The sequence below is a fragment of the Garra rufa genome, chromosome 2, assembly GCF_049309525.1.
Source record: "Garra rufa chromosome 2, GarRuf1.0, whole genome shotgun sequence".
Lineage (NCBI taxonomy): Eukaryota > Metazoa > Chordata > Actinopteri > Cypriniformes > Cyprinidae > Garra > Garra rufa.
In genome coordinates, this window is record NC_133362.1 from 14,958,516 (window position 1) to 14,986,361 (window position 27,846).

The window sequence follows — 27,846 nt, forward strand, 5'->3', positions numbered from 1 at the left end:
TCGCCCATTTTGAGTCTCGCCTTATTTCGTTCTACCTACTCGTGGTCGCGCGAATCTGTCAGTAACCGGATACGGCGTGGGGGTCGGTTTGTAAACCATTGCAAGTAGTTTTCTTTGAGTTAATTTTCTCTTCATATGTTCAGCAATAACCTTATCAGTTATTGTAAGTCTATTCGTTTTGGTTATACTGGGCGTTTTGTTATTATAAGCACAAACATGGAGGGAATGGTTTAGTAACCCACAGCACAGTTCATTCTCAGTAGCTCCTCCAGCTTCTCCCGGTCTTACCGGGTGGGTTTAACTTGCGCAGTTTGTCGCTGGACATGGCAGGCGGGTTGAAAGCGGGGTTCGTGCGGCTTATGGACTATTTGCAAGACCCTGAACACGTCGCGCGTTTCCAACGGTTGTGCGGGGTGCGCGGAACCGAGCCGCGTGACAGATTCAGCAACGGGGTACCAAGCACTCGCCACGGGGATGTTCAGAACGGAGGCGGGGATGCCACCCACCGTAGAACAACAGGAGCAGACAGCGACCGAGAGAAACGCAAAAACGGCGTGGCGAACGGGGCTGCGGGGGAAAGTGTCAACGGGAATGAAAACGGGGACGAGGCTCAAGGATCCGCGGTAAAGCCGTTGCGCAGGAACTCTCTCACCGGAGACATCGGGCAGGAGTTCATCATCGAGAACAAGTTTCTTTTCTACCTGTTCACACTTGGTACCGAGCTTGGGAACGAGTTGTTCTACATCTCATTCTTCCCGTTCTTCATGTGGAACGTGGACGCGTATGTGAGCCGCCGGCTAGTTGTGGTTTGGGTGTGGGTCATGTATCTCGGTCAGTGCACGAAAGATGTGATCCGGTGGCCGAGACCTGCCTCGCCTCCTGTGGTCAAGGTGGAGATGTTCTACAACTCAGAGTACAGCATGCCCTCCACCCATGCCATGTCCGGTACAGCCATACCATTGTCCCTGTTCCTGCTGACCTACGGTCGATGGGAGGTGAGAACATCACACCATTCAGTGCTTGTATGACATTTAAATGTGTGAGTGTTAACTGACTAAACACAACAGATTTGTACAGTGTCCCTAGAAATGTTTGGACACCAGTCAAACGTTTTTAAACAGTACGATTTTTAATGTTTTAATACTCTTCTGCTCATTAAGCCTGCATTTATATAGCAAAAACAGTACCTTTTTGAAATATTTTTACTATTTAAAACAGCTGTTTTTTATTTGAATATAGTTCAAAATGTAATTTATTCCATCATTAATCCAGTCTTCAGCGTCCCATGATCTTTCAGAAATCATTCTAATGTGCTGATTTGCTATTCAAAAAAACATTTAAATTATTTTAATCAATATTTAAAACAGATGATTCTTTGATGAATAGAAAAATCTAGAGATCAGCATTTAACTGAAATAAAATGATTTTGTAACATTATACATTGTAACTTCAAATCAGTAAAAAAAAAAATCTTTGGGAAAGAAATTCTAGAAATTAGTACCATTATTTAGCGAGGATGCTTTAAATTGTTTAAAATTTATGATAAATACATGTATAATGTTACAAGATTTCTGTTTCAGATAAATGCTGTTCTTCTGAATTTTCTATTCATCAAAGAAACCTGAAAAAAATTCTACTCAGCTGTTTTCAACATCATAAGAGCAGCACATCAGAATATTAGATTTTTGTTTTCTGAAGGATCATGTGACTGGAGTAATGATGCTAAAAAATTCAGCTTTAAAATAACAGGAATAAATTTTAAAATCTATTCAATTAGAAAACAGTTACAGCTGTTTTAAATAGTAAAAATATTTCAAAATTGTACTGTTTTGCTGTACTTTGGATCAAGTAAATGCAGGCTTGGTGAGCAAAAGAGTCTTTTACAAGTTTTAATCCCTTGCCTTCAGCAACCTGTCACTTACATGGAAAATAGCAATTTATGTTACATCAGGGAAGAAAAGTTTAACTTCATGTCAACTTTAAATTATCCATATACTTTTTTTGTGGCAGAACTTTGTATAGCACTATTATTCTTTCAAATAAACTGATCATACTGCACCAAATTAGAACCGTTTCTCGTAAAAAGGAAGCCTACTTCCAAATCATAGTAAAAAATTGTGAGAGAATAATAAATAGAAGTCATAAAGTTTTGAAAAAAAAACGATCTATTTACTTCTCTTTTTTTTAGTAATCAGCATCCTCACCAGTTGAAGAGGTTTTGCTATATTTGTGGGTATGTTTTAAGATGGATTGGTAAACTGATATGCATAGGCCCCTGTTTAGGTAGTTTTTCAAGATCGGACCTGTAATCCTTTCATCTGTTTAAATCCTTTACTGTGTGGGTGTTAAAATATCTCAAAACAATGGCCTATATTCTGTGCACTTACTGAGTTCATGAATTAAATTCAGAGATTTTCTTTCTGTGCTTAATCCTGCGTAATCGTCTTTATCCTCATTTAAAGACCACCATTGACCCAGTGCTAAGCTGTGTATTCACACTTGTACGTTAACATAACCACATTAGGTTATGAAGCTAACCCTAAACTCCAGGCTGCAAAGGCATACAGTGTAAATTTCCATCCCAGGGTAGTAAAATATGGAGTTAGAATTGTTGCTTAATTCCAAATAAATACATTATGATCCACAAATAAATGTAAAGCGATTGACAAAAACCAAGCATATTCACAAAATAAATAAAATGAGATCCACAAATAAATCTTAGAGTTCCACAAACAAGTGCTTGACATATGCTATATGACTTTATGATTGTATTTATGCCCGTGTGTGACCATAAATGAGCATGTTTTCATTTACAAATGAAACTATACGTGAATGATTCATTCCTCAGTGAAACAGTATAGTATTATATAATCTAGTCTATTTATTAGACGAAACAAAATAAAATATATGTTCAATTCAACCTTTAAACTACAGTCCACTAAAAGTCAGTCATATAGCATATGTCAAGCATTTACAGTATCATTTCCATATAGAACGTTAAGAGATCAAAATTAAGGCGGAAACGAATATAAACAAAAATATAAAAATACATACATTACATAATAATAGGCTAATAATAATAGTAATAATTATAATAATGACGATAATAATAATACAAATATGGAAAAAAGACGACCAGTTAATAGAAGGAATGTCATGTAGGCCTATTTTACTGTGTGACGGTAAATGATTTCAAAACTACATGAATAATTCACTCTTCACTGAAACACTATATTTGTCTGTTAATTAGACTAAATAAAATACAATATATATTAAATTCAACCTTTGAGCTGCAAAGAACCTACATTCAAAACATTAAGTAAAGAGATCGAAATGAAGGGGAAAATAACGAATATGACTAATAAAATACATATAATACATATAATATATAACATATGTAACATATGAGGTTCCCACGAATTAATATCTTGTGGCCACGACATAATATCATGTTCTCACGAGTTTAAATGTCGTGGCCACGACAAACACCGTAAAAACGTGATTGGTTGGAGCGAGAACGTGCAACGATTGGTCAGCCCCACGTGGCCGGTATCTGATTGGCTTAAGTAGAAGGTGGGTGGAGTCCATCCATTTGTGGATTATTTTGAGTCTTGACGCTTGAAATGTTTCAAAATTCACAAATACGCGCAGCGATCTACAAATGCACAGTACGCGATTCACATATAAATGCCGGGCAAAGTTGTGTTTGTAGAATACAAAAAAATATTTGTGAGTATGTTTTTTTATTTGCAATTCATATTTTTTACTTGTTTGTGGATCTCATTTTAGTTATTTTGTGAATATGCTTGGTTTTTGGCAATCGCTTTACATTTATTTGTGGATCATAATGTATTTATTTGGAATTAAGCAACAATTCTAACTCCATAGTAAAAGGACAATGTGAAACATGTAAAACAAGATAACCCGGGGGGTACAAAAAGGTCTTACAAATATTCTGTTATGTCTTGTTGCATCTAAGTTAAAGGATAACTAATGCCAAAATGCAACCTGGGCTGTTTTTTTTTTTTTTTACTGTAAACGAGACAAACATATATCTAAAAGCATAATTACGACAAACGAGCCGCTTTTGAGATTGACCGTGATTTTGTTTTGTTTTCAATGGCCGGTGAATGGGAGTACTAGGGGCATAAATTTGAGTGCATCAAAATCAATATTTTTACAACACTAAGAAGGCTCGACACACCATAAAAATTTGCTCGAAGTATCGCCTGGGTCTCTACACATGAACTCGAGCATTGAGAACATTGTTTGTGTACACAGAGTTTACTAAAAAAAACTTTTTTGAACAACTCACTTTCACTGTTTGGGTTTCCGCTCGCAGCCGTCTTGCCAGTCAAGAGGTGTCGATCTCCGAATGCGAGGATGGATAGCTCCTAAAGCATATTTCCATATAAATGCATGGGTTTATGGTAATTTGTTGTTCTGTCGCAAGTGAAAAACAATATTAACCTTCTAGTAGACATGTGCCGGTATTCGGTAATGCAATAAATCGCGGTAATGAATATGCACGATATTGTTATCGTGGGCACTTCAAAATACCGTGAAAAATAATAGATCAGAATTTATATTTATAGAACGCGCATTAGCTTATTTTCCGTCAACCGCTTAAACAAACACGGTGTATATGCTGCGCGAAACACGTGCGCACTCTGAATGTAAACAATCCCCACATGTAGAAGCACTGTGTGCATGCGGCGCAGTGCGCACTCTAGTCTAATGTAAACAATCCTCACATGGAGAAGAAGCATGGCGGAAGGAGGAACACTGCCGACGATTTATCCCCCTTCTAAATGCAGGGCTGCCAACTCTACGCATTCAGCGCGAGACTCACGCAATTTACACTTCTCACACACTCTTGCGCCACGCATCCATTTTCTCACACAGAGAAAAATCACGGAGCAAAGAGAACATGGAGACCGACAGACTACTAGAACAGAGCAGGTTACTTTTGATATTAAAAAAATTCTCAGCTCTCAGGTTCTGTCCATTTTATTCCGAAATTCAGACAATAAATACCGTTTTGGTGCTTGTAAATGTGACGTGACCGATCGCTGTAGCGCTTCAGTTCAAGTAAACCGATCATCTGTTACTTTTTATTTAAAGATACAGTACAACTTACCGAAAGATATGCCTACATAATTTCGATCAGTGTTTTTCAACCACGGAAAAAGGTCAATAAAACTGCAGGTGAACAATTATGTCACAGAACGTTACATTTACCTTAGTTGACTAGAAAAAAAATAGCTATAGAGAGGAGTATTTTGCTAAATATATGCACTATATTACATTTGTATTATATTTTTACTTGTCATAATTGTTATTATAATGAAAGCCAAATTGTATTTAATTTAATTTGTTAATTTTTAACCTTTAATAATACCAGCTAACAGGGCTCTCTGTCTGTTTACAGCATTATGTGAGATATATATTTTTTTTCTTGAGAAAAATTTATATGTTGGCTATCTACTGTAGCCTACCTAATTTTTATCCAAAGAGTCAATATTGAATCAAGATTGAAATCAAATCCCAAGAATTGAAATCATGAAAATTGTGTAAAATTCTGTTTAGTTACCAAATGTTTTGACAATCGCAATTACACCTATTGTAATGCAAGTTGTTTTTTTAATGCAAGTTGTTCCCTCCCCCACCACCACCACCACTCCATCCATTTCTCCTGAGCAATTAAAATATTGTGATAATACCGTATACCGTGATAAAAGCTCAATCAATTAATCGCAGCATGAAACTTTGATACCGGCACATGCCTACCTTCTAGTTGTAAAAAGAGTCTCATATAAGCCTAATATTTCGTCCTATGGAGTCCATTCATTCGCATTCGGAGATCGACACCTCTTGACTGGCAAGACGGCTGCGAGCGGAAACCCAAACAGTGAAAGTGAGTTGTTCAAAACCTTTCTTTTTAGTAAACTCTGTGTACACAAACAATGTTCTCAATGCTCGAGTTCATGTGTAGAGACCCAGGCGATACTTCGAGCAAAGTGTCATGGTGTGTCGAGCCTTCATAGTGTTGTAAAAATATCGATTTTGATGCGGTCAAATTTATGCCCCTAGTACTCCCATTCACCGGCCATTGACCACAAAATGAAATCACGGTCAATCTCAAAAACAGCTCGTTTGTCGTAATTATGCTTTTAGATATATGTTTGTCTCATTTACAGTAAAAAAAACAGCCAAGGTTGCATTTTGGCAATAGTTATCTTTTAAGTTTAGTAACTATATTACAGAGTAACATGACTTCATTTTTAGCTTATCACGACCTGATAACACCTAGATTACAAAGTAATATAATGTGTGCCACTTGTTCTTCATTGCTATTTACTTTGAGGCTAAAAATGTTTGCTTTCACCCTCGACATTATAAAATCAGGAGGTCAGTGTCATTAAGGTAATGTTGTGATATAACTACATGATCCTATTGTTAGTGCACCAGCCTTTAACTATCTAATAAGATGGTTCTTGAGAAATGCCACCAACCAATACAGACTGACCTTTAGAATACACACACAAAATGGACCGGTTTGACCCTTGAAAATGCTCACGCATGTATAACCTTTATGCTTTGATTACGTAACTCACAGCAGATAGAACTTGGTTACATACTCGTATAGTAATCACAAACTGTATTTTAAAAAGTAGTTCACTTCCAGAACAAAAATTTGCAGATAATGTACTCACCCACTTGTCGTTCAAGGTATTCATTTTTTTCTTTCTTCAGTCATAAAGAAATTGTTTTTTGAGGAAAACATTCCAGTATTTCTGTCCATATAATGGATATGTATGGTGCCCCCGAGTTTGAACTTACAAAATGCAGTTTAAATGCAGCTTCAAAGGGCTCTAAATGATCCCAGCCAAGGAAGAAATGTCTTATTTAGCAAAATGATTGGTTATTTTCTAAAAAAAAAATACAATTTGTATACTTTTTAACTGCAAATGCTCATCTTGGTCTAGCTCTGCTTGAACTGTGTGTATTTCTGTTTATGTCCAAAAACTCCCATCTCATTTTCTCCTCCAACCTCCAAAATCGCCCTACATTGCTGTTTTACCTTTTTTTTTTTTTTTTTTTTTTTTTTAATTTGACCACCTTTGCATGTTCACTTTGTAAACACTGGGTCGGTACTTCTGCAGCGATGTGGAACGATTTTGAAGTTGGAGAAGAATTGAGATGGGAGCTTTTTAGCATACCCTAACTGTCATAAACAGGAATACACACATTTCATGCAATTTTATTAGAAAATAAGCAATAGTTTTGCTAGATAAGACCCTTCTACCTCGGCTGGGATCGTGTAAAGCCCTTTAAAGCTGCATTTAAACATTTTGGAAGTTCAAACTCGGGGGCACCATAGAAGTCCACTATATGGAGAGAAATCCTGAAATGTTTTCCTCAAAAAACATCATTTCTTTACGAAAGTAAGAAAGACATGAACATCTTGGATGACAAGGGGGTGAGTATATTATGTGTAAATTTTTTGTTCTGGGAGTGAACTACTCTTTTAAGAGGATTGAATTGGATTGTTAACAGGAGATGGTTTGGGAGTTTCTGTGACTCTGCTGAGTGGGAGTTACATGCTAAAATAAACTGATGCCTCATGGAGTTTATACAGTACACAGTATGTGTCCTAATCATTTTGTGAGGCATAGATGTCTTAAAGGCACAGTTCTCATAGAAATAAATGTTTTGTCTTATAATGTACTCTTGTGGTATGAACCCGTATGACTTTCTTTCTCTCGTGGAACACTTAAGGCGAAATCTAGCATTTTTACCAAACATCAAAAACACCAAAAGCATCAGTATTCTGCTATATTCCAACACATTCAATAGCTTTATGTGGAAACAGACTGAAACTGCAAGCCTTTAAAGTCATCATTGACTTTTATTGCATGGAAAAGAGCAGCTGCTTGAACACACTGCTATAAATTACTTGAGCAAATCATGAATTTTCATTTTTGGGTAGATGTGTTCTCTGGTTATGCGGAGAGCCTTTCAGGGGATTCCAGTCTTTGCTGTGGGTTTTGCAAACTAGTGGCTTTGAGTGTTTGAGGCAGTGTTGTTTAGTTTAGTCTTATCAGAGAGTGCTGAGATTGATTTTGGCCCACTCAGTCGTGTCGTCGCTGTCAGTCATCAGTAGACCTTCTGACCGTTTACTGATAAGCACGCTTTCTCACCCCCTCTTATCTCTTTCACTTTAGCTTTGCTTTATGTCTGTAGTCTCTTTCGTCTTTTATTCTGCTCGTCTATCTTGCTTTTTCTTAAACGTTTATCACTGATTTATTACTATATAGTAATCACCAATATTACACATGTATATAGTTATTGGTATCTGTCATTTTAAAAACGATTTGCTGATAAAATAATTTAAAAGCATTTAAAGAGTTTTTGTCAGAGCCCTTGTTATTCTTAATTTTCACTTTAATTCATTGTTACGCTAGACATATGTCAGCTCAAAATATTGGTTATCGCTCTACTTGATCTGTAATAATTGGTATCAGCATCAGCCCTGAAAAACACATATCGGTCGACTCCTAAAGTGATCAAAACTCTGTCTGGAGGCTTTTAAAACGGTGCAGCTTCTTCTATCACTGATTTATTTTTTATCAGCCAAAATTTCATCACTGGTTTATTACTGAATGCCTAATATTATATTTATAAAATATAAAATGCCATGCCAATCTGGTGGGTTTTTATTTTTAGGTAATATGCAAACAGATAGAATGTATACCTTGAATGCAACATGGATGTAAGTCACTCCTGGCAAATGTAAATGAGAGACAAAAAAGATGACTGTTCAGTCATAAGTCTGTGATATCTGTGTTAAGTATTTCAAGGATATTTTAGGACCATAGGCCCCTCAGTATGATTCAGTCAGTTTGTGTGTGTGTGTGTGTGTGTGTGTGTGTGTGTGTGTGTGTGTGTGTGTGTGTGTGTGTGTGTGTGTGTGTGTGTGTTATTTGAATTAGTTTGAAGATGCTTCAGCAGGATAAGCAACACACAAACAACCCATGCACAAATCTAATAAACATTCTGTCTCTTGCTGCATGGCTGACACTCACTGTGCATTCACAGACTCCCTCATACTGTTGTCATGGAGATTAGAGGCTGATTAATAATGCAATATACTTTGTTTACACATACAATCTTAGCCATCAAAGCTCTAGCCTTCTCTCTCACACACACAGCAGCCATACACAGCAGCAGAGAGCTCTCACACACACATATAGTCTGTAATCAGAGGCAGATGTTCAGCATATGAGGTTAGCTAAGGCTTGGATGAAAGGGAGGGAAAGATCTCTGTGAGTTGGTTCAGCATGTGGTCCAGCATCTGTGTCATGTGGTCTCAGGGCATAAGGTGCGGTCTGGATAACCAAGCATGGTCTGACTCTCTACGTTTGAATCCTTGGTTTTTTAACGGTCATGTATCTCTGATGTTCATCTGAATCACATGACTCAGTGTTTACCCTGCAGTTACACTGAATGACCCCATAGAGGTGTGTGTGTTCTGTTGTCAGAGACAATCTGTTCAGAAATACGGCTTTTAAAGTTAATTTGGGTTACTTTGAAATGTAAATTCAACATTAAAGGTCCATTTAAGTGCTTTGAAACACACCGATACGCTTTTTTTTTTATTTTATTGAATTGTTTCCTATCTCCTGTATAGTGCACTATGTGCCACTTACCATAAAGAAAATACTAATTCTGTGACTGAAAAAAAAGTGACTGGTTTCAGCCACCGCTTCAGTGTCTATTTATAGTGTAGGGGCAGGATGCTTCTAATTCTAGAGAGCATTTGATTGGACACAAACTTTGATGAGAAGCTAAAGTGCAGGGTGAAGTCATCAAAATCATTGATCCATATTGGCGGAAGTTAGAGACTGTAAGTTTTGAATGCATATATCTTGTAAATGCGAGTTTTTTCACTGTTTTAAAACACAATAGTTTATAGATGACATAACATGATCTAGCGGTCAACAGATTATTGGCCTGGTTGATTATCGGCAAGATATTAAGCATTTTAAGGTTATTGGTGTCGGTCATTTTCAAAACTGATTTGCAAATAAATTAATGTAAAAGCATTTAAACAAATTTTTTGTCAGTGCCATTGTTATTCTTAATTTTGACATTTTAATTTTTACACCAGACATGTATATCAGTTCAAAATATCGGTTATCGGTCTACTTGATCTGTAATAATCTGTAATCGGCCCTGAAAAACACATATCGGTCGACTCCTAAAGTGATGAACTCTCTCTAGAGCAGGGGTCTCAAACTTGCGGCCCGCAGGACGATAGTTTGTGGCCCCCGCCTTAATATGAAAGTTTAATGTTACTGCGTCCTGTGAGTTTGATATGTATGGCACTTTACAGTGTTGTGTGCGGAGCTGAGCGAACCTACCAATCACGGTGGGGTATATGGCTCTTGGGGGCGGGCCAGGCTTGATGCAAGCAGAGAAACATTTCTCAATGACAATGAGTGAAAGTTACAGCAGCGTTGCCATGGAGTGTTTTCTTCCATGCCTGGCTGGCTGCCTCGTTTCTATTGGGCACACGCAGACATTTGTCCCAGCGCGCATATATATATATATATTAGGGCTGCAACAACTACGACAACAATGATTATCATTATCAATTAATCGGGTCCACCCACAGTGCACGTACAACTTCAGAGGATAACGTCAAAATAAAGCACCAAATGACGCATTTCTATAGACGAAATGCATCTAAAAATAGTGGAGGAAACAGGCTGAGATGCTGCAGGAGAGTTACGTGATCCAAGCTGCCCAAAACATAAGAACTCCTTATTTTAAACTTGAAGCTAATAGCGTAATGGCTTGCCCTGTGAGGCACTTTTGCAGATAAGTTTGCATCCTCAGCATGAAAACTTTCAGTTTACGGTCATATCCTTATCTGTAAATGTCACAAATTCACACAAGCATTTCCATTTATGCATAAAAGTCCATTCTGAAAGTCTGTGTTAAGTTTAAATCTTTTCTGAATGAGCGTGTCAGACTGGAACACTCTTACCTTTATGAACAAAAATGAAGTTTCACAGGGAGCTGGCACCTCCATGTCCTGCAAAACTTTCACTCTCCGCACGGATATGCGCCTAATAGCACACATTTATATTGGTTAAATGATTAAACTAATATTGTGATATGCTTTTAAGTTTTTTTTTTAAGTGGATTTTAATTTAAATCGTGATGACTTGAGAAGGCTAAATTGATCTGTCTGCCGCTGGCAGCTTGGTCGTTACTTTAAAAAACAAAAACTTGAATTTCACAAACAAAACGTGTTCCAAATATATTTCTAAATTAACTTTATAAACTAAAGAAACTAAAATAAATGTAATTACTTTGCTATTAAAAACAGCAGCTGTGTAATGAGGAAGAGAAAGAGAACTCGGCCAGTAATTCTGATGAGCTGTCGAGGTTGAATTTTTGCAACAAATGTTTGTTTAATAGCCTATTTAACACTTATTTAGGCTACTTTCTTATTTAAATGTATTATTTCTTTGATTTATTTTAGCGTTTTATAGGCTGCTTGTTCACCGACAGAATTGCTAAAATAAACACGCATGTTTGTTAATAGTGTTTGTTAATCATTTAGTTTGAGTTTCAATATAAAAACACCGTGCCACCGGCGGTAGTTGTAGTAGTTGGCCCTATACTTTACAGTTCCTACGTGCGCTACATGTATTTTAAATCTAAATTTAACATTCAATGACAGATGTTTCAGCACAATGAATGTTTTTGCACTGAGTATTAATTGTCTCCCTGTCTGTAATAAATTTACTTTAAATTATTACTTCACTACTATAAAACGAAATAATTCAAATCGAAAAGAAAACTCTTTCATTAGCTATATGCCTAATCCATAAAGATACATTTAGGCATAAAAAGCGTGTCCAGTGAGCAGATGGCGAGTCAGGATCGTCAACTTCATCTTTGCGACACTGACTCAGAAAATACTAGTTTATTAATAAATAATTTGAAGAGGAAGCGCTGCCAGGTCTCTAGCAGCAAGGAGTAGGCAAGAGAAGCCATATTCAGAACAACAGTTCACATTCTTCAATGTTTCATTCATGTTCAGAAGAAGGTTAAAGAACTGTTAATACAGACTTTTGAATCTGAATACAGCAGATATAGAAGACTGAAAAAACTGACTAGTGAAATCTAATTATTATTATTATTATTATTATTATTATTATTTTCATTATTATTATTATTATTGTTATTATTATTAACTACTGATTGATTGATTTTTCTTATAAATTCTTAATTTATTTATTTTTTCATCTTATCTTGTGTTAAAAAAAATAAATAAAGCCATTTAATAAAAAAAAAATTTAACAAAGCTTTTCTTGTGGAAAACCTGATGCGGCCCAGCCTCACCCAGACTCTGCCTCCAGCGGCCCCCAGGTAAATTGAGTTTGAGACCCCTGCTCTAGAGTCTTTTAAAACGCTGCTGCCAAATAATATATTTCCACATAACAGTCACATTTAACTGTTTGTTTGAGTTCTCCTTTTCTCTTTCCTTCAGGGGATGTCTTTTGCAAGGGAAAGCAGAAGTTAGAGGTTAAACATTTTGGAAGATTTTTTTTTTTTTTCAGTTTCACTGAGGTGAAGGGAACAGCACTGAGGGAAATGTCCTGTTCCCTTTTATTATACTGCACTGAATGGAAATCCCTGAATTAATGCACACAGAGAATTTATTTGCTGTGTCATTTTCCTGGCAGCTGGTGTCTCACTGTAAATCCACCACTGTACATGTTTAAACATGGACGTTAGTGAATATAAATCTCTGCTGGAGTGTTTAAACTCTGCAGTAATCTGTCTGAGAAGGATGTGGGCCGCCAAAGACACAGACAGGTGGCTTACAATGAATGAACAATGACTAGGAATGTGTTGCTTTTTAAACTTTAATGCACGTTTCAGCAATGTGATATAAATTAATGTTTTAAAATAATATGAGAACACTTGAATAGGTGAAACTCAAACTTGCATATTTATGCTACCGTTCAGCGGTACACTTTTATTTAGCAATGATGCATTAAATTAATTAAAAGATACATTAAAGACATTTGTAATGTTACAAAAGAGTTTGATTTCAAATAAATGCTGCTCATTTAAACTTTCTATTCAAAGAAAGGTATTGTGGCTACAGAAATGGTAAAACTGATGTTTTTTCATTCTAGACATACTGTTCTAAATAATTCTACAATGTAACAATATATCTGATAAAATGCAGAGTGTGTTTATAATTAAATGTCTTGTTTGTTAACCAGTGTAGTTGGTTAAAAGTGCGGCAGCTCTTTTTAAAGTTTCCTGCTGGCATTGGTTCTCTTTTTATCTGCCTGACCATCTTTTGCTTTGTGGGACGGTAATTGTAGTTAAGTGGTTGTTTTATGGTGTGCCGAGGGTTTGACTTCAGTGTTTGTTGGTTGAATGGCCGTTGTACAACAGGAGGGGTCCATCTGTGGTCAAATGTATTATGCAAGTGGCAATGATGAGAATGGTGACGCAAAAAGATACTAGCATGGATACTTGAGACTTATGGACACACACCCAGAACAGATACCCTTCAGCTTCATGAAAGCAGGTTAGCATTAGCTGTGGTGTCACTGTGACACTGGGCCTACAGCCAAACATGAGGACACTGGGTGTGTGTGTGTCTGCACATGTCTACTCTGCATGTGTGCTTGCTCGTTTTTGTAGAACACCATCTGTGCGTAAGCTGTTATATTGTGTTACGGAGTACTTTCTACACATCTGGTTTACTCTGTAGTACTACAACTCATGGAAATGACAGAGAGTGAGACAGATAATGTATCCTCTGGCTTCTTATGAGAGATGGTGTATATTTTCTCACACAGGCTGTTCCTCCTCTACCATCTGCTGCAGTCTTGTGTGTGTGTGTGAAAAAAGATAAAAGCAAATCTGTCCTATATAATCCTTTGCTGGTAATTCATGTACATTGATGGACTGGCTTGTTCGTTTTCTAACTAAAGCAGTTTCAAAATTCACTTTATGTTATGACTGTGTCTGTGTGCAGTTTGGGTTGTAGATAAAATGTGAACAATGTTAACCATTGAATATATTTTACACATAAATCAGAAAGCACTACTATAAAAGAACACAGATAGTCAATGGTTAACATTTATGCCACGACTGAGTTTCATTGTGAAATTTTGCAAAAGTTATCTATGTCATTACCCGAAGCATATTCTAAACAGTGTGTGTGTGTGTGTGTGTTTATTTTCACAGTATCCTCTGCTGGCGGGTCTCTCTCTGGCCATCAGCTGGTGTGTCCTGGTGTGTTCGAGCCGCATATACATGGGCATGCACTCTATACTGGTAAGACAAATTAAAATTAAACTGAAATGTAAAACTTATTTTTATTTAAAGGGGACATCGGATGCAAAATTCACTTTTACCTGGTGTTTACATATAAATGTGTGTTTGTAGGGTGGTTGTGTCCATACAATGCTGTCCATACAATGCTGTAATACAAATCCAAACTCCTTTTTTTAATCCCCCAAAAAACTAAACATTCTAAGTTATCAAGCTGTATTGGCCCCACCTTTTCCCCCTGCATCAGAGCCACTGAGGACACAGTAGATTTTTTTTTTTTTTTGATGGTTACACGCCACCAAAAATAGTCACTTTGAACGATTCAGACAATGAAAATATGCTTTCCATTAGGGCGAAAGAAGCCTGGTTTCAGTCTGCTTTGGTCCAGAGACGCGATGGCATGGAGCGGATCAAATGCGTGAATTGGCGCTGACCACTAAACGTATCGGACCCATTTAAATTCTATATAGAATGCTGTATTTTATAGCAATATGGATGAGATTGTGACTGTCATACACTGTCAAATGCTGCTTTACTAGGGCTGGGCAATTTGGCTTAGAATCAAAATCTCGATTAATTGAACATTTTAACCCGATTACGATTAATGAACGATTATTTTATTTATTAATACAATTATATTTAATTATATTTATATAATAATTATTTTTTTGCCCTCATAGTTCACTGACAAGTTTTGTACAGTAAATATGTTCACATATTACAAGCGAGAGGTTTTTGGATGAAGGGTGCATTACTTGATTTTAAAATAATTGAAGGAAACACACTATCTACGATCTATGATTATTAATTGAACATCAGTGTTGAACAACTGAAATTAAAGCAAGCATTGCTTAAAACGAAAAGTCACATTTTTCTTAAATTAGTGAAAATAAATAACTTGCACTATTGGAAACAAAATAAATAATTTTCAATGTTTTTCATTTTAAAAGTAGAAAATAAGCAGTATCTCCTCTAAATAAAATTACCCTTGTATATCCTGTAAATACTTTTTACTGTATAAATACTGTTTAAGCTCTCCATCGACATGTCGGCGGAATAACGTAACGGAGTGCTTGTGTTTTTTAAAGGGAAAGTAATTGAAATAATCTTCCTGGAAAAATTTTAACGATTATAGGTTCTGAATGTCGATTTCGATTATTTTTCGATTAATCGCCCAGCCCTATGCTTTACTGAGCTCAATGGCTGTAGCCCAAGCTGTGATATAAACTAAATGCTATTGGCTATTTTAAAAAGTGGGCAGGACTGCTTGATATGTCCTGCCCTGCTTTCCTGTTTCAGTTGAAATTACGTCAACACATAGAATAAGCGCTGTGTGTTTTAAAGCATTTCCGTTGACCTTCTATCTAAATGAAACTCGTAATGAATATCCACTGTACACTGTACATTTATAATGTTGTGATTCACTTGTAGCATTAAAAACTAATGGTTTTATTTAAGTAAATTTCATTGTGGTAAAATAGTATAGAATTTTAATATCTTCCATTTATCAGTCATCACCCATTGCATGAAAATGCATGTCAGATTATTCATATTCATCATGAAGATCAGATTTAAGAAGACTTCTGTTTTCATAAAAGACAGGAAATGTTATGAGGTTCCTCGTGGGGCGTGTGCATATGTTATTCTTTATCTATGTTTGTGTGTGGATGTTATCTGTGTGTGTGTTCATTTTAAGTCAGGCACATTGGGAGGAAAAAAAAACAGTGGCGTTTCTTAACTAAGCCGGATAACTACCAAAAGTTGTGTATATTTGTGTGTAGATCCAGGTCAATTTAATAGGTCTTTACTGAACGTTTAGCATTTTTAAAGGAAGATCACACATATGGCTTGAATAATAAGTGTGTTTGTGTGACCTGAGGCTACTCAAATAGACTGTGAGCAGCCTGCTTTAACTACATCCATCTGTTTGTGTCTCATGTTGCCTGATGCTGCCCCAAAAGCCCTATTCATTATAAGCATGTGCACGTGTACTGACATGGCAAATCCAATTGGTGCTGTCTTGTTAGTGTAACAAACAGTGTAATTTTGCAGAATGATTTCATCTGTTGCTGAGGTGTACGTCTTTCTGTCTGTCTGTCTGTCTGTCTGTCTGTCTGGATGACACAATTTTTCCTCAGTCCTGAAAATTTGGTGTTTCATCTGGGTGTTCTGCTCCATGTCTGCTTTAAGCGGTAATGTCACCCTCAGGGTGACCTCATCCGTCTGCTCGCCCTGTTGGGGTGATGAGTGGCCGTTGCCCTAGAGATTGTTCCCTTGGCAACTGTGGGATTGTCTTAACACTCTCGTATTCACGAGACGAGAAGGGATTTTGAAACCAGTCAGATGACACTCTTTGGGAAATGTTATAGCCAAATAAAAGGCTTATTAAAATGATTATTCATTATTTCATTTACTGTAAATGCTGATGTTTTTTTGTATAAATTGACCTTATCAATGACCTGTTTGAAACTAGCTCTGATTAATTTCTCCTATTGTCATTTTTAGCTCTTTTCTGAGTTTCATTATGTGTTTACACACACAAATGTTGTTTACGGCCAGAGACTGTTTGATCTGATTGTCACACTTTGATAGTCAGGAAATCACTAGTACAGAGTTTAGAGAGATAGGATATCTCACACTCGTTCGGTCAAAAGAAATGCATGCATATGCAAAAGCATTGAACCTATGTTCAACCACAGATGTGGAAAATGAGCCCATAATGGTTAATGACTGATAGATGAGAGAAAGAGGTGAGGCATGTCTCATGAAAACAATGTTTCTGTCCATTTGAACCTACTCTGAAAACATTGAGACAAGTGTACTTGGGGTTCACAATGAAAATTGCTTTATAAAGGGACTGTTTTTACATATACAAATGCTGAAAGGCCAGTTTTAGAAGGTTTAGAGGTAGGATTCGAGTTAAGTGTGTGTGTGTGCGCGTGTGACCTAAAGGGGATTGTAAAAGTACATTTCCTAGTTAATCTGTGTCTGAGTTTCCATGAGTGTGAAAACTGTTTTGAATTAACCAGCTCATTTCCTTCTCCCACACAGTCAGACAGTTGACTAAAGCGCTACATATTATTGTGTGTGTGTGTGTGTGTGTGTGTGTGTGTGTGTGTGTGTGTGTGTGTGTGTGTGTGTGTGTGTGTGTGTGTGTGTGTGTGTGTGTGTGTGTGTGTGTGTGTGTGTGTGTGTGTGTTGTGGTCTCTGTGGAATCTCTCACCCAACACTGAAGTATTCTGACATTGGACATCTCCCACAAGTCATGCTATTTGCTAAACACTCACATAAACTGTTTAAGACAAGAATTTGATGAATCAACGTTTTTCTAAGCAAAACTGACCAGTTTTCCTTTTGATTCTCAGACTAGTTTTACATTTTTCTTTGCAAATTTATGAGAATGATCAAAAATATGATAAAAAGATGGTACAATTTGCATCACAATATTGTGATGCATGTAATTTATCTGTTATTGTTGTTTTTAAAGGAGCGGCAGATCAGATGCTTTGCACTATTAAAATTTATTGCAGACTACATAAGAATATTATTTATTCAATTACCACTTAATGAGTGCATAGTACTGAATCTTTCACAGTTCACCTGTAAGTCCCCTGTTTATTTGGGATGTTCTGTAAAAGTGGTAGAACAGCAACCAGAGAGTAGAGACTAGTGAAGGTAGAAATACAGACAGCAGAGAACTCTTTAATTTAACCATAATCAAATGTAAATCATTTTTGTAATTCCAGAGATATGCTTGTAAAGAAATCTGTTTTTTTTTTCTTTCCCAAATTCCGTTTTCTCTGTTTGAATTCTGTTTTAATGGTTAAATAAAATTTTATTAATCAAAAAGCATGTCCAATTAATTTAAATCATGAAACTTGCGATATTTAACAGCAATTTATTGGAAGTTTAACTAAAATTTTTATTTTGATCTAATTCTGTTTTTCATTGCCTTTCTGGATTCCATTTTAATGGTTTCATTAAATAATTATAAATAAAAGCATCTCTAATTAATTGACTTTACTATTTAAAAAAAGATGTATTGTTATTTTATTTATTTATTTTCTTCCAGAACTACTGTTGTGTAGTTACATTTTTCTGCTAAATATTTTTTCTGATAAATAGTCATTTGTAATAATGTTTATTAATAATTTATTATTTCTAGTAGTACTATCATTACATTAAATGGGTCATCCGATGCCCATTTTCCACAAGTTAATATGATGCTTTAGGGTCCTAATGAAAAGTTTGTAATATACTTTGATTAAAAATTCTCTATGGTAGTGTAAAAAAACACTCATTTTACCTGGTAAAAAATGCCTCTGTTCTCAGCAAGCGATATCAGTACCTGGCCCTTTAAATCATATAAACCTCTGCCTAGACAACAGTTGGGGGTTTATTTGGGGAAATAATGGTTTCGCAAGGCTTTGAAAACACATCTCTGCAACTATATCAGTTTGAACCGGAGTTGGAGCCGGAACAAGATGACACCCGCAAAGAAGTTTGGCAATTACGGCTTAAACAAGGCATTTCTGAATGGTTATTAAACTTAATGTCACGTTGATATATCTTTGTATGTACTGGCAGGATAGTGTACTGATACGAACACAATGTGTTTACTGAGGTATAGCTGACTGAACAAGAGCAAATAAGTGATCGATTAACATAACTTACCCCGTCGTAATATTGAAATACATAAATGTGAGTGACTGTTTTGGTCTTTACTTGTATGCAGTTGCTGGCTGTAAACACTGTTTTGCATGTATTGTGTTAAAGTTACCATTCTTAAGGCAGTAACAACTGATCCAAAACTATTTAAAATAACTGTACATGACTTCATAATCATTAACAGACACCGTTTTAAACCATCTAGCATTACAAATCTAAGCTTAATGTAGTTTTACTAAAACTTACACAGTTTGTAAATGGACAATCACCTTAACGCATTGTTCATTATAAATGTGCAATTATGAATTATATTGAGACGGATTTGCATAGAGAAAACGACATAACCATGTTCTCTGAGAGTGTAAGTTACACTTTCATTCATCGTGAAACGCGCTAACTTTAGCACATTATTAGAAAAGGCTCAGATGTCGGTAGTAAATGACTGCTGTGTTTGCTGTTACACCCATCAACGGTACTCCACGCTTGCTTAGGCGACATTCTGCTCCAGCATCGAAATAATGGCTGACAGTTTACTTCTCACTCGGGGCAGGTCTATAACACTGCTGTCTATCAACTATTGCAGGAGTGGCCTCTGTCGGTGTTACGCCACAACGACAGGCATCTGAGAACGGCTCGATATGAGAAGGGGCAAATTATTTTACTAAATTAAAAGAAAACTACTGGGCGGATCTTTGTCATTCTAGGATGGTTGTGTACACACACTCCCAACACACATTTCAGTTCAAACAGATTGTAAAAGTGCATGTGGCACCGGATGACCCCTTTAAGTAATATTTCTGTCACGACTTCAAGTTAAACCAAACTTTTATTTTGACGGGTTGCGATAAGGACCTCTAGGTTTCTGTTTGTATATAATATGATGTTAGTTTTTTTCAAAAGAAACTGAAATACTCATGAAGTGACTCTCAGAGCAGTTCTAGTAATTATTTTTGTGTTCATGTACTCATATTAAGGTGGCAGAGGCTAAAAACACTTTGAGCGCCACACGCACGTCAGTATGTGTGTAGTAAACAAAACCACGCATCTGCAGTTTATTCACACAGAGACACAAAACATGCAGGATGCATATTTAAAAAGTATTTTTGCAGCTTAATTTTCACAGACACTGGTCTATATCGTGCTTTGAAGTGACGTGTACTGGTGCCATAAACATTTTAATTTAAATAATTGGTTGTTAATGCATCTGTTCAGACCAACATGAACATTCGTATAACATCAGTGTCACCATTTTTTTCCCAGTTGTTTTTCATCTTACTATCAGACCAATAAGATTTGTGCTTTTGGTCACTTGGCCAGAGCTGCCGCCATTACTTATGCTTTTCTAAGGTCCAGTCCACACATACATGTGTATTTTTCTTCTTTCATTTAAAAAAAATCTTGTCGAAAGTATGCTATGAAGCACTGTCAAGAGCATGCCAAAACCAACAGGTGTCGATATAACCCTAACCAACCAATCAAAAGCCTGAAAAAGCGCTCACTCTGACGTCACAAGCCAAAATCTTCAGTGTCACTGCCTACACAACACTGCAACCGGAGTTTCTGAAAATACTTACCCTGGCAGGGGTTTTCAAAAAGGCTCAGTTTCAGTGACCTGATACTGCATTTGCATGTGGTTGAACAGCCAAACTGCATAGAAAAAGGTGTGGTTTTGAAAATACCCATGTTCGTGCGGATGGGGCCTAAAAGTACCACCAACTTAAAGAGAGTGTGTTTGCACTTTCATTCAGCTTGTCTGCAGTTTTTTTCCACATTGGTCTGAACAGACAAATTATGTTTCCAAACAATTGTGTTAGTGTAAACAGGTATTGAATTTCCCCTGTTGTTCCTTGTTTTCCTTGTTTGTAACAATATATTCAGAACAACATTTGTTTACTACTAGGTCAAACTTCCTCTACAGATTTACATGTCAAATGAGGTGATATTCAAATACAGTTGAGGTCCAAAGTTTACATACACCTTGCAGAATCTGCAAAATGTTAATTATTTTACCAAAATAAGAGGGATCATACAAAATGCTATTTTTTACTTGAATACTTGAGTACTGACCTGAATAAGATATTTCACATAAAATACGTTTACATATAATCCATAAGAAAAAACAAAAGTTTAATTTATAAAAGTGACCCTGTTCAAAAGTTTACATACACTTGATTCTTAATACTGTGTTGTTACCTGAATGATCCACAGCTGTTTGTTTAGTGATTGTTTGTTAGAGTTCTGAACAGTTAAAATACCTGCTGTTCTTTAGAAAAACCCACAAATTCTTTGGTTTGCTTTTAGCATTTTTGTGTATTTTAACTTTCCAACAATGACTGATTTTGAGATCCATCTTTTCACACTGAGGACAAATGAGGGACTCATATGCAACTATTACAGAAGGTTCAAACGGTCACTGATGTTTTAAAAGGAAAAACGATGCATTAAGAGCCAGGGGTGTAAACTTTTAAGTAAAATGAAAATGTCTACCTTTTTCTTATGTGCACTTCAGAAGCTACAGGAGGTACTTACATGTTTCCCAAAAGACAAAAATAAGTAAAATTTATCCTCACATTCAAAAAGTTTTCACCCTCTGGCTCTTAATGCATTGTGTTTCCTTCTGGAGCATCAGTGAACACTTAAGCCTTCTGTAATGGTTGTGTATGAATCCCTCAGTTGTCCTCAGTGTGAAAAGATGGATTTCAAAATCATACAGTCATTGTTGGAAAGGGTTCAAATACACAAAAATACTGAAAAAAAAAACTGAATTTGTAGGACCTGAGGGATTTTTCTGAAGAACAGTGGGCAGTTTAACTGTTCAGGACAAACGAGGGACTCATGAACAACTATCACTAAACAATAACAATGTTTTTTTCTCTCTCTCTCTTTCTCTTTAGGACATAATTGCTGGTTTTCTGTACAGTTTGCTCATCCTGGTGGTCTTTAGTCCTGCTCTGGACATAATCGACACCTTTAACCGCACACACCCCTACGCCCCGCTCATGATCATCTCACTTCACGTCGGACTAGGCCTCTTCTCCTTCACCTTGGACACCTGGAGCACCTCACGCGGAGACACCGCCCAAATCCTAGGCTCTGGGGCGGGTATTGCCTTGGCGTCCCACGTCAACTACCGCCTTGGCCTTTTACCAGACCCATCCGCATCAATGTTGCCTCTTCAGCCTCCGTCTTTCACCCTCAGCCTCATTGGACTCTGCCTACTCCGCTTTCTCCTCGGTGTCATCATTCTCCTAGCTACCAGAGCCGTAATGAAAGCCCTCACCATCCCGCTCGTCTGCAGGCTCGTTGGGATTCCCAGCAACGATGTTCGAAAGGCAAGGCAGCACATGGAAGTGGAGCTGCCGTATCGGTATATTGTCTACGGAACCGTGGGGTTAAATGCGCTTTTTCTTGTGCCTTTCCTATTTGCACGTGTGGGCCTGTTGTGATTAGGTGGAAGAATCACCTATTCTTTCAGCCAATAAGAGCCCGATTGGACTGCAGAGAAGAACTTTCTTCAAATCAATGATTGGATGGAACTAATGCCAATCATGCAACACTGTGCTGCACCTTCCAGAATGCGTTTTCCATAATTTTTATTGTGGTTTTACCAGATTTTCTATTCAAAACATCTGTTTTCTATGCAGTTTGCATTGCATGAATAGTGCAGTAGCATATCTATCAAATTCTATTCTGATTTAAAATCTTATTGGAAACTTTACAGCATTAAAGCAATACAGCATTTTTGCTAATTCTCTAACTTCTGACTAATCTTTTGACAAGTTTTGTTCACGCCACAGTAGGAGGAATCAAACTCTTGCATCAAGAGTTGTCTGAGTTGTCTCTCTTGCGAAATTCATGTGCAAAATCTGCTGGAAATGACGCCAGCATTTACATTTGTTTTGTTTGCGAGATTTGAATCTGAAATCTCAAATGTTAATATAAAACAGCGTTGATCTTTGTGGTAATTTTGTTGAAGTTTATTGAGATGTTTAGTTTTGGATTAATAGGACTATTTTTTTCCAAAGATCTTGTAGCTGAGGCCTTAAACAGATTCTGTCATTTACTCACCCTCACTGCAAAAAATGCTTTTCTTACTTATATATTTTAGTCTTGTTTCCTGCCAAAATATCTAAAAATTCTTACATCAAGAAGCAGTTTCTAGACAAGTGAAAATTTCTTGTTTTTAGAAAACAAGTCAAAATTAAGTGCGTTTTTGCTTGAAACTTTGTTTTAATAATTTTTAATAATCCTCCTTTTTTTATAATTTTTTGATATTTTGGCTAGAAACAGACATGATTTGCAGCGCTCGTCCAATTCTTGATGAAAATATTTTGAGAAATGTCTATAGTAATAATTGAAGTCAATAGCCTCTAATGTTCTCAACTTGCCATCTACATAGAAGGAAAAGGTTTAGAAATGACATGAGGGTGAGTAAATGATGATTGAATTCTTTTTTTTTTCCCCACTGTCTGTTAAACTGACCACTTAAATAGTTACTCTACATTAAAACATCTTCTGAATCTGAAAATATTGTTTAATATTTGATAAGTTGTTATATTAAATGCATGTCAGGGAGTCTGGCTCGTAATCAGAGTTTTATTAGATCTTAAATCTACTTCTATTCCCTGGAAGTTGCTGCTTAGAATATGGTACTGTGTGTAAATATGTGGAAGTTATTAATCGCACTAGACTAATAAATGGCTTCTCTACTAGCATTTAGCGCGTTTTCAGTCAGGTTGAAACACGTCAAGTTTGCCACTCAGCCTATGAATAATTCTGCCTTCTGCTAGTCAAGGTTGTGTTTATGTATAGTAAAAGATGAATTTGTGGTACTGATTTCACTGCACTGTTCCCAGATTGCACTGCTCTGCTGCCTGCTGTTGTGCGTGTCGCTGCGATGGCCTTGTAACCGGTCAGGCTTGCATGACACCGCTATGTGCGTGCATTTGTACTCTTCCTGTGGCCTTGTGTGTCTTCGTGCACATCTAAGTTCCTTTTTGCTGAAAGAGAAGGCGGTTTCCCAACTCCTTTCCAACTTCTGTAAACAGAATTGTTTTGGATTCTCTGAATGATGAGAAAACCAGCTATTCTACTCAGCGCAGAGCAATGCTGACCTCTGACTCCTTACCTAGAACAATACAGGTCTGTCTAGTTTTAAGGTCAGAGATTATATGGAAGAAACCAAGAAGTGAGCATTGCTTTCTGGACCAATTGGGCTTGTTCCTTATTGCGTGATTCCATAATTGTGTTTGTGGATGGCGGTAGATAGATTGTAAAGGGTTTTTTCTCTCTCTCAGGCCTGTGTTTTAGTAATCCGACCAAATATAAGTGATTTCGGTAGTTATAAATTTATTATGTACTTTTCAGGCTCATGCTGAATCATTCAAAACGCTTTAAGGGATAGTTCAACCAAAAATAAATTTGGTCATTAATTAATCGCTCTCATGTCGTTCCAAACCTGTAACATCTTCGTTTGTCTTCGGAACACAAATTAAGATATTTTTGATGAAATCCAAGAAACCACACTTCAGTCACCTTTGTGGACTTTGAATGTGGTTTTGCTGTCTATGGAGGGTCAGAGAGCTCTTGGATTTCATTAAAAATATCTTAATTTGTGTTCTGAAGACGAATGAAGATCTTATGAGGGTGAGTAATTAATGACAGAATTTTCATTTTTGGGTGAACTATCCCTTTAAGACATGCTATAGCCCTTTCATGTCCATTTAATATTTTTATAACACTTTTTTAATAAAATTTGATAACCATATAACTACTAAAAAGTAGTATTCTCAGGTCGATTTGCCTTATTTTTTCATGTCTAAATTATAACAATATTCCTGTAATCAGCACTGAATACCGAAAAAGGCATGAGAGTTGGTGTGGTCCTGCTTGTGACCTAGATTAAGCTCCTGAGAAACTGATCCAGTGGTGAAGTTTTCATTTAAAAGTGCTTTATTTCCTTTGATTTGGTTTCCTCTGGTTTTACTGGAAATAACACAGCTTATTCTGAATAAACAAGATCCGATTTGGATACCACACAGTGCCTTTTATGTAAATCTTTGCTGTTTGATAAGCACAGACGATTATTTCCATGTGTTTCTGTTTCTTTTTCATTCTTCTTTCTTTCATCCAAATTTAAACATTTGACTTTGAGCTGACGTGGAACATTCTAAATTGGAATGACTGATTGCTGCTCAGTCTGTCATGGTTCTATAACTATAACAAAAATTGACGTTGGCAAAAAAATGACATTGACAAAAATTATCCAAGTTAAATTGGAGTACTAAATTACTAAACCTGAAATACATTAATACTTCATTAAAAAAAACGAAATAACAAAAGCACAAAATTGAATTAAAAACTGAAAATATAAAAATCTAAATATTTGTAAATACTGTAATAATAAAACTGGGTTCATCTGTGATTAGCTCTACACTACCAGTCAAAAGTTTTTAAACAGTAAGATTTTGAATGTTTTTAAAGAAGCTTCTTTTGCGCACCAAGCCTGCATTTATTTGATCCAAAATACAGCAAAAGCAGTAATATTGTGAAATATTTTTACTAATTTAAGTAACTTTTTTTTCTATTTGAATATATTTTAAAATAGAATAATTCAGAAATCATTTTAATATGCTGATTTGCTGTTTAAGAAATATTTTGTATTATTTTTTATCAATATTTAAAACAGTTGAGTACTTTTTTCAGAATTCCTTGAATAGAAAGATCAGCATTTATCTGAAATAAAAAGATTTAGTAACATTATACAGTAAACCATTTAAACCATTTTTATTTATTTTTATTTTTTTGAGAAAGAAATTATAGAAATTAATACTTTTAAGAAGATTGCTTAACATTGATCAAAAGCGGTGATAAAGACATTCATAATGTTACAAAAGATTTTTATTTCAGATAAATGCTGTTCTTTTGAACTTTCTATTCATCAAAGAAACCTGAAAAATTTATACTCTGCTGTTTTCAACCTAATAATAATGATGTTTTTTGAGAAGCAAATCAGATTTCTGAAGGAGTAATGATTTCAAACAGAAAGCAGTTATTTCAAGTAGTAAAAATATTTCAAAATTCTACTGTTTTTGCTGTACTTCGAATCAAATAAATGCAGGCTTAGTGAGCAGAAGAGACTTCTTTAAAAATGTAAAATCTTACTGTTCAAAATCTTTTGACTGGTAGTGTATATCTTGCTTACTGTTTTCAAACAATAAAAAAGCTGCATGTTAAATGTTATCATTGGTGTTCAGTTTGCTGTCATAACCATTTCAATAGTTTAACACGACAAACACCCTCCCATTACTTTGAAAGTTTATTTCAGTGCAAAGTCACTGAGCAGGATTGTTTAAAATGTCTGGTTGTTTTGCTACTTGTGTTTTCATTGTCATTTTTTCACTCTCTCTACCAAATGTGTCCTGGAAGCTTTAGATACTGTATGTGTATTTGTGTAAAATGTTATTTTTGGAGCTCTGATCTGAGCTTCTTCTATGTGGTATTAATCAAGGTCTTATTGATTTTCTTTTTTAATGCAAAAGACTTGGCTATCTCGAAATATGGTTGGAGACATTCGAAAGGTGTTAAGAGCTAGATGTAGCTCCATTGTAAAACCTGCAACTATTAAAAATACCAAAACTTAAATGTAACCTTTGAACTGAACGTACCGACAAAACAAAAATCTGCTGATCCAGCGCTCAACACAGGAAGAATCACTCTCACAGGGCTGAAAACGTAAAGCACAAATGACCAAGAATTCAGTGTTATAAGGAAACCTGTGCCCTTATGTTAATAAAATGGCTTGTTATAGAAGCTTTGTTAATTTTTTCATAGAAATTGTTATCTGATGATCTTTATTGTTTCCTACATCATTACGCTTGAATATTATGATCAATAAAAAGCAAAGCGGCTATACCTTTGGTCTGTTTTTGAAGAGACGACATCTTATTAACAGAATCATATGACTGGGTTTGCTAAGCACGCATTTGCTTAGTTGAGATTTAAGTGGTTTTGCTGAGATCAATGATTTCATTGTAATGTCTGAAATATTAATATACATGCGTGAGCATGTTTAGCCGGATAGATTTGCCCTAGCAGTTCAGATTACTAACAAAACTCTTCTCTTTTCTTTTCACTGTTCAGTCATGTAAGACGTAATATATTATTAAAATGTGCTAGAGCTTATTTGTGTTCATTCAAAATACTGAAGACACATGCGTTTCACGGTTTAACCCTGTAAGGCCTGATATAAGACGTAATAGTCAGAAAAATCAAGCTTTTTTAATGTAATAGTTTATTAAAATCTTTAAAATTGATGTTTTATTAATGCATATGTACATTTACTTTATACAAATCATTATGATTTCACAACAAAAAAACACGTGTACTGCAACCTGAACATAATCACTTTCAATCAGACAACAGAAGGCATGTAGTGGATTGTGAACAACAGGTTTTTCAGCACAGTGTTGATTTGTTGATCATTTAGAGGCCGTCATGTATCGAATATAATACAGTGGGCTTCACAGGGTTAAAGACCGGTTGTTTTTGCTTTGCTTGCTGGTACAGGTCTGTGTGTGTGTGTGTGTGTGTGTGTGTGTGTGTATGCATACCTACTCATCACACACTGTACTCTTTAGTATACACACCTCTTTGCTTCTCATATGCTCTTGGCCACAAATACACTCAACAATAAGTGTATAATAAGTTTTATGTCCCATTTCAAGTCCTTGCTATTTATTATGTTACTCTGGGAACTTTAATCTGTTCCCTACAGGCTAAGTGAGGACAAAAAGG

General features: G+C 36.0%; 1 protein-coding gene across 1 annotated transcript; it reads left to right on the forward strand.

Annotated features, from left to right (window-relative positions):
• Positions 1 to 66: 66 nt before the first annotated feature.
• Positions 67 to 26,964, forward strand: sgpp1b (sphingosine-1-phosphate phosphatase 1b). Its single transcript, XM_073833736.1, has 3 exons — positions 67 to 995; positions 14,296 to 14,385; positions 21,945 to 26,964. Exons 1-3 carry the CDS (start codon positions 324 to 326, stop codon positions 22,494 to 22,496), a joined length of 1,314 nt encoding a protein of 437 aa, XP_073689837.1. The 5' UTR covers positions 67 to 323; the 3' UTR covers positions 22,497 to 26,964.
• Positions 26,965 to 27,846: the final 882 nt, after the last annotated feature.